Source organism: Cariama cristata, unplaced genomic scaffold (genome assembly GCF_000690535.1).
Source record: "Cariama cristata isolate BGI_N322 unplaced genomic scaffold, ASM69053v1 scaffold367, whole genome shotgun sequence".
NCBI classification, from domain to species: Eukaryota; Metazoa; Chordata; class Aves; order Cariamiformes; family Cariamidae; genus Cariama; species Cariama cristata.
In genome coordinates this window covers 152603-161000 of record NW_009625912.1, presented here as the reverse complement: position 1 = coordinate 161000, position 8398 = coordinate 152603, and the positions used below count along the sequence as shown (strand labels likewise).

General features: G+C 37.4%; 1 protein-coding gene across 4 annotated transcripts in view; it reads right to left on the bottom strand.

Moving 5' to 3' along the window:
* Positions 1-578: 578 nt before the first annotated feature.
* The window catches only part of ITGB6 (integrin, beta 6), a 32524-nt gene continuing 24704 nt past the window's right edge, over positions 579-8398 (bottom strand). For all 4 annotated transcript variants that reach the window (XM_009703783.1, XM_009703782.1, XM_009703785.1 and 1 more), the window contains 3 exons: positions 5040-5159; positions 2776-2942; positions 579-888 (listed from right to left, as the gene is read on the bottom strand). In XM_009703783.1, coding sequence (XP_009702085.1) covers positions 787-888; positions 2776-2942; positions 5040-5159 — 389 coding nt within the window. In that variant the 3' untranslated portion in view covers positions 579-786. The remainder of the gene's footprint in view (positions 889-2775; positions 2943-5039; positions 5160-8398) is intronic.

Sequence of the window (8398 nt, the reverse complement as noted above, 5' to 3'; positions counted from 1 at the left end):
GTTCTCTACTGAGGTCTCTAATTTACAAATATTTATCTTTTGCTCTGGATCCTCTCTACTAGAATTTAGGAAAAAAAGGTAGTCTATGCCTGGAACAGAAAACAACTCTGCAAGTGAATAGGGCTTGATCTAGCTTTCCCTGAGACAACCCCAGGGACTGGTTTCTTCAAGAACATCAAACAGCAACAAGGACAAGGAAAGAGGGAAACGGGAAAAGAAAGAATTAGAGAGGAGATGTTTCTGTATGCACTATATATAATAACAATAACACTACTTGTTTCTGATGAAAAACTATTCAGTCATACAGGTAATTGAGGAACCTCTAACCTCAGTATTTTAAGCAGCATTCATGAAAAATATTATCTTTTTAAATTTAAACCAGCCCCCCAAATCGACTGGTACAAATACATTCCTAAACACAAATATATGGGATTGTGTGTATGAACAAAGTAGTATACAGCTTATTGTATATACCTAATTTCACAAAAATAGGCTTACATATGATAATTTTTAATCCTCAGTATTAATGAGAAAATTAAAAATATTTGTGATGCTATTTTTTTTAAGATGGGGGGGGCTTTAATATTAAAGGTATTTTTAGAAAATATTTCTACTAACCTTTACCACTAATACATTACCTATAGTTTTCCCAACACAAGATATTTTTTCTCTAACAGAATGATTATACCACTGCAACATGCAAACAAATATCACATAATCAGCTGAGAGGAAACAAGTGGTTTTAGATTTCCTGCCAGTAAATCTAAGTTTGTAGTGTCAGAGGTGCTAATAGAAATCTGCAGCCATGGCCCCTTTTTGCTTTTCTTGGTTCTTGTAAGTCACATTTTTAAAAGTGGTTGTTGAGCCTCTGTACAGTGGATTTGTTTCCTGAAAAAAATCAAACAGAAACAGAAGAAATGGGAGTCATGCAATGTTTAACTCATCTTGCCACTGCTTCAGCTGCAAGCAGATGTAGCTGCACGCCACTGCCTTGAGCATAGCTGTTCAGCAAAGAGATCATTTTGGTCCATGATTCCTGATCCAGCGTTATGATGAAGGCCATATATGCACCAGCTAGTACCACTCTGCTTCCCAATGTGCAGAAGAAGATGATTTGTAGTGTACTTATTGAGAAACTTGGGCCAGACATCTGCCTGACCCCATAACGTGTTCCCAACAGCGGGCGATGCAGGCTGCCCATGGAAAAGCTGACACGTTTCACAAACCTCCTGGGTCAGAGGGGATGTCCTCCTTCTATGGATTTGTCTACAGACATTTTGAATCCATGCAAACCTTTATCATCCCAAATATCTTTGGAAATAAATCATACGCTCTAAGCAGGTGTTGTGTAATGATGTCTTTTGGGTTCTTTGGAGCCTGCTATCTCACTGTACTTGTATGGGAAAAGCCAGTGAACAAGCATCCCATCTTCAGTTTCCCCAGTTATCATTTTACAGACCAGTAACACACCCTCCTCCCACTGTTTCTTTTCCCTAGTGAGGACTTCTGGCCTATTCTTGTACAGACGTCATTTTGTACCTTTGATCAATTTAGAATAGCCTTCAGCAGCTCACTTATATTCCAAGCCACTGAAATTCAGATTGGTCTGTGTGAGGCAGCACAAACCAGTCTATGGTCAGGAACATGTTTCCCTTCGCATCTGCCTCCCAGATTAAAATAATGCACATCATCAAGCAATGCTTTATCAAGTTCAACATAACTTGTGTATCAAATGTTGTTGTTGGACCATTCTAAAAGCACAGATAGGGTCTCAGCGGTGAGGTGTGACTTGTCACGGTCATCTCGCTTGAGCCACACAGATTACCACGCTTTGGCAGAAGGGTAAATCCCACCCAGGCTTTTAATCCTGGCCTCTCATCATTCACTTCCTACCATTTCCTCTTGCGACAGAAAAGAAAATTAAGATGTTTCTATCAAGTGTATCCTTCCCTTCCTTCTTACCATATGTAGCTCTCCCAAAGGATTAAGAAAACATTCTGAAGTGACCTTGCCTATAAGTAACGGGTTTTTCCTATCTCAAAAGCTGAAAGGCCAGCAGTGTCCATTCTTGCAGAAATGTTGCAATCACAGGGCTTTGTACGAGAATGGAGCGGGGTGAACGGCAGCGTATTGCCTGTCCTCCTGACACCCACCAGAAATGCTTACTCAACATGCTTTTTTTCAAGGAGCCTCAGAAGTCTTAAAGCTTTTGCAGAATAGCAAAAAAGTCAAGGGCAGAAAGGAAAGAAGAAAAGGGAACATGTGGCATAAGCTTGCATTAGACATCTGCAAGCTATAAATAGAAGATAAGGCCTGAATTTCTCTGTCCTTTTACCTACATTTTGGACAGCTTACATTCATTGCTCCTCTGTGTGAGTGGGCTCTCATCATGACAGTGGCCATCAATAATCCCTCTTTCCTAGAAAAGGCTCTGTTTCTGGGAAGGGGGTACACCTCTGATAATTACATAGGCAGCAAACAACTTTGCTAAGATTAATCAAGGGCGAGGTACTAATTAAAAAACAACTAATTAAAAAAAGTCATCTACACATTTTACATGTGGAAGAAATTAAACCAGGAGAAGGACCTCAAGCTATTTTTCATCCCTAAAAAAAAATCATAATTTTACTTTATAGAATATTAAATGTAGTGAAAACCTACCAGTAAAATCTATCAGTTTAAAAGAACAAAACCTAGATACAGAATTTTAAAGGCAGTTGTGGATCATGCAACCAAATTAAAGAACCTCATGTATAATCAATGCATTTAACGTACCGTTTGCCATTTAACTTTTGATTTTTCTGCTTCAAACTTGGCCACCTCTTTTCGGTCTTGAACTGACACCAGTAATTTCCATATACAAAGTAAAACGATGCCAATGAGAAGGATAGCAAGGGTGACACCCACCATTATCATCGGGATATTTGGAAGCTGTGGGCAATCTGTGGAAACAAAACCAATTATGACTGTGGATATCCAATCAATACATTTTAAGCAATTAAAAGCAGCCAAGAGGCATGCTGGGCTTCTCATTTGCTGCAAGCTGTGCATGCCTTTTCCTTCAAGTCCATGTTATTTTCCTCCTGCTATCTTGCTAAAGCGTTCGTGAAACTGGCTGAAAAATATTGCATTAATACGTTAAAAAAATTAATTGTGAACTTCTTCCACTGCTCTTTTACTGTGTTGATTAGCAGCTGCTGGATACAGACCCAGATTCTGAAGAGAAAAGCTAGAAAATTATTTTCAGATCTGTGTCAATATAATTCTAAAAAACAGGGCTGAGCTGACAAGATTATGAATTTTACAATGTTACAGCTGAGGCTGTACTTTGATTAACTGATATTCAGTGTGTTACAGAGGAAAAGATTCCAGTGAGATCTGGAATCCAGGGTAAAGTCACCAAGCATATTGAGAAAATAGAGAAGACTGCATTTCACTCACGAAAACAATGAGGAAAAAGTCCATTAGACTTGCTGAAAATGCTGGACTGAACAATTTGAAGGAACTTTGCATTTCAAGTTCTGCAATAAATTTTATCCTACAAAATTTGAGACAGTCAAAATTAAAAACGAAGGTTTTGCTTCGCCAAAACACAAAGAAGTTTGATTATTTTAATATTAAAAAGTATTGTTCATGGAAGTTGGTGAGCATTACTATTTTACAGAATTTTCTGCGGAACCATGGTTTAAGGACATTCAAAAATTAATTTCAGTCTTATTTGGCTTACATGATTGTATTTCACATTACTTTTTTGCTTGATGTCATCGTTTAACTAATTCTGAGGGGTCTGGTTTGAGCAGTGGGGTAACGCTCTGGCTACTGGTGCCATCTTGACTTCGGTTCCATAAATTAAAGCAATTTCTAGAGCATTTCTGGAGGTCTCATCCCGGTTTATGTTCACATGTATCACAGCTGCTGCTGCACAGTAGTTTCAAGGCCCAGGAGCAGAAGAGCAGATGACAGCGAAGCTGGTTATTGTGGAGTTATGGGAGGGCCACTACACAGCGTTTAATGAACTGTGCTTTCCTTAAGATATTTATTTCACTTTTTTTTTTTTTTCCAGATCTACTTCAAATGCATAGTAAATGTATTTAATAAAGAGAAAATCTTACCCTTAAGTTCTTGAGTCTGAGGGTTGTAGTTTACACAAGGATGTGCTTCTTTAGTACTAGCTTTTTTACAACCATCTTTGCTGTAATAGTAACCTATACAAAACCAGACTACTCTTCTTAGGGTAGAAGCTGCTTTTTTGCACAATGAAATCACTTTCATTCTCACAGGTATGCTAGAGAAAGGCTACACAAAGTGTTTACAAAATAAACGCCATTTGTGCCAACAGAAGGAAGTTCAAATGTGTGTGGCTTTCCCTAAAACATAACCAACATTTAGCACTGAGGCACTGGGAGAGTCCAAAAAATCAGCATTTTTGTTGCCTGGAAGCTAAACTGTTTGGCAGCTGATAAGTGGTGTCTGTGTTCTCTCCTGTCGTGTCTTGTCCTGTCCTTTAATGAAAAATCAGTGGTGAAACAGTAAATAAATAAATAATTTGAAATGAAAGAATGTAAACAGATCTGTTGGATATCTGTCAGTTATGCAAAATATTCAAAAATTAATGATACTGCAACACTAAATGTAATTATAAATATATTTCAGCATTTCATCAGGTATACTCAATCAGATAGTCTTTTGGATATTTGTCCATCTATTAAAGATATGTCATTTCAAAGTGAATTATAGTTTTCTCATATAATGCAAATGATATTTGCTATCATCGTCTTAGAATTGCACAGGACTTTAGAAGAATTAACTTACTCTTACAGCCCAGGGATCATTCTGCCCATCTTTCATGAAAGGCCAAGTATTTATTTTACTACTGCATTAAATAAGTACTTGAGGAGGTGCTCTTTTGGCTGGGCAGAGGCGAGCTACAAACACAAGGAGGTGCAGTGCAGCTTACAAGAGCTCAGTTTCTAGACAGCTCACCATGCCTGTGTTTTAAAAACAGATTTCATGTACAAAAAGCAATATTCACTGCTTACCTTTCTGTTCTATGCTATGAATGACTGTCCTTCCCTGTTCATCCATAGCCAGTAGAAATGTGGTTATACATTCATTTTCCCCCTGCAAAGAGCAGGGAATGGATTTATCCTCTGAATAATCTGCAGAGGGAGTGGAAAAAAGTCATTCATCAGATCAAATGAAATTTAACAAGAAAGACTGCTGGCATCATGTTTGTACAACCTCATCTGGATGGTAAAGAGTGAAAGACGAAAGCAGAAATACCCTCAGAATTTATACTAAATTTAATTACTTTTCTTCCAACCCAAGCTTTGTTTTGTTTCTGATTTTTCACTTATGTTTCTGAAGAACTGATGCAGGTGTTGTCAATCTGCACTGGCCATCTAGTGCACCTCATTAATCTAGCATACGGTGAATTTCAATGAATTCAAAGTGCTTCCAGGATGCTTAACCACCAGCTGTCTAGGAAATGTAATAGTCCCCAATTATAGAACAAAGTAAACAGTATGTTCTCTTGGGTTCACAGCTACTCCTACTGCGTCTAGATTATGTTTCAGAAGTAGATATACATACATCAAACAGCAATGGATACTGTTAAAAGGGCTGCCATTTATTTCTTCTACAATAGCCCTCTCAAAGATTAGTGCATCTAGTACTGTCACAACACTAAATATAGATTAATAACAGAAAACTGCGATTCTGGGATCTTTTTAATGTGATTCCAGAGGAAGCAGATAAAAAGTGACCTGAGATGAGAGTCTGCCCCCATTTATTTGTCTCTCTAGTTAATGCAGATTTGCACAAAACTTAATCAATTTTTCTTTTTTTCCAGATGATTCTTAACCGGGAAAATTTTTCTGCTGAGAAAAGTTCATTCAAAGGGAACAGGGAGACAGCAGGAAGCTGGCAGGGATGATACAAAGCAAATAAGACAATTGAAAATTGAGACTACAGGTCCAGAGCCAGAAATGCTGTAATTTGGAGCATAACCATTATACAATATTTTTACAAAGCAAAAATATCTGACCTTATAACTGTGTGCAATAATGCCTCTGGAGCTGAACACTTACTATGTTTCCATATAACCCATTATTTGAATAGCATTGGAAATCTAGGTATGTTTTCCAAAACATTTTTAGAAAAACTTCTTGGGTTTGGTTTTTAGAGCTGAGAAAAAACAGTAAGCTTCTCAAACATTTCTTTAAAAATAATTGTCACTCTCCATTATTTCTTACCCATTCAAAACCCTTACTGAAATTTCATTAGAAACTGTGCTAAAATTCTTAAGTCCTCAAACTTTAATATGAAGAGTAATGAAATATAAAGTAGGAATCAGACAGGAATATAGATTTTAAAGAAATCTACTGTACATAAAGAATTAAGTGCTCACTTTTTTTTTATATTGCTTATTATCATAAGGTTTGCTCTTATAGAATATTAAACACCATGGAAATTATGAAAGTATAAATAATTGACTACCCTGCAGTCCTTTTCTCTGCTTGTTATAAACAGAGAATCATATGTGCTTGGATTTTAATGGAAACATTAAACATGCTCTTGATTTGTGATAATCTTGTATTTAACCTGTTGCCTGTCCTTGGTGGCAGAGCAATGTGTTTGTTATCTATGAAGGCGACAGGCAGACAAGAGTTGCTGATTTAACAAGATTTGGTTTTGTTAGAAGAGCCACAAACTGCAGACTGAGTGTACTGAATTAACAGCACTCATTGCCAGGTCACAATTCCAGTAACACTGTCACATGTTTTGCAATATTTGTTGTTTCCCAACTCTTTTAAGCAAGCAGATCCAAAGAATATTACCTTGCTTTTTTTTTTTTTTTAAAAAAAAAAAAAGAAGAAGAAGAAGAAAAGGGTCATTGTTAGCTATCCTGAAGGCAGAGAAAAACTTGCAGGCATATTCAAATATCATCCAGCAGGCAGTAACTGCAAATATATTAGTTATTTTTAAATCTTACCTTTTAATTTAATGTCATTATTTGAGACAAAGGGGAGCAGAAATCTGATTACGTGCAAGGATGTAGAAATGAAAGCAAAGATTCCAGTTTAAGCTATTCAGAATTCAGCTTATGCTTAGTATTTTTATTTCTCTGATGTTATTTTTAGGATGAGGGATCACTAAGAGAGACTATTGCATAGATTGTTTTCAGTTCATCAGCACAAAAATTTGCCTAGGTAGGTAAAATTCTGTAATTTACAGCTGTGTAATTTTACCCATTCTGCAATGAATCATCATACTTTTCCCACTTCTGCCTGCAGCCTGATTCCATTAATTTCAACGGTATTTGAAATCACTGGAATCATACTGGAAGAAGAATTGGGTAACAGTGGCAAGCTGAAGCCTTGAAGTGCAAAAGACTCCTAACAGATACTTAGAGAAAAGATTCAACAAAAAATAAAATACTGTAAATTTAAATGTCATTATGCCCTTTCTTGTTTGTCTTTTGCTCAATGAAATGCTTTTGTTGAACAGTTTCATTTCACTTTGAGTCAGAACAACAGAGCGGCACTGATACAGAGGTTTAATTCAGGCTCCAGCATTCACTTTGCTGCTGCACTGGGAATTTGTGCAGTGTCAACACTATGGGGTCGGAAAAAGTCCATTTCTCCAAGGAAAGTGTAACTGTCCCTGTTGGGCTTGTGGCAGGAGCAGCCTGGTGCCCTGTGGCCGGGGTGATGACAGGAGCCACTTTTTAGAAATTGGTGTTCCTCCTGGGTAGTGAGTAGAGCAACAAGGGCTACTCTTGCACCCATCTGGCAAAGGGGGGATTAGCCTGATTTAATATTCAAATATTAGAAATGGGTGAAAATAAATATTCAAAAGCAATGCCTGACGTGGAGATAAGGCCAGTAACTGTGAAGCCATAAGCACCTGCCATCCTGTGCCCTGCTGAATCCCCAGCGGAGTGGCTGCCGGTGACCCTGCTGTGGGGCCCAGGGCGAGAAACCCCCGGCACCCACAGAATCGAAGCAGAGGATGTGAAGGGCACGGCTCAGAGCCTAAAACAGGTATTCCCAGGAAACAGGAGAACGTAAAGCCTACACTTTTCTTATTGCTCCACAGTTTCAGTCATTGTGTTGCAACGTACATATGTGAAAGAGAAAGTAAATCTTTAAAGTGCTATTTTATTTAACCTAGAGCTATTTCTAGCATTAAACAAACTGAAATATAAACCAGAAAGAAGCATTATGCTTATGAAGTTGCTCAATAATCTGTCTTAAATATTATGTGGTGGTCTAGTTATAACACTTTGTAATTAATTTTTTTGTTGTTTAGGTAATACAGATCTGATTTTAGGGCTATTTTTTTGTTATTATTTTGAAGATTATTTTATTCCACTGAGGACTTCTTAATGTATCTA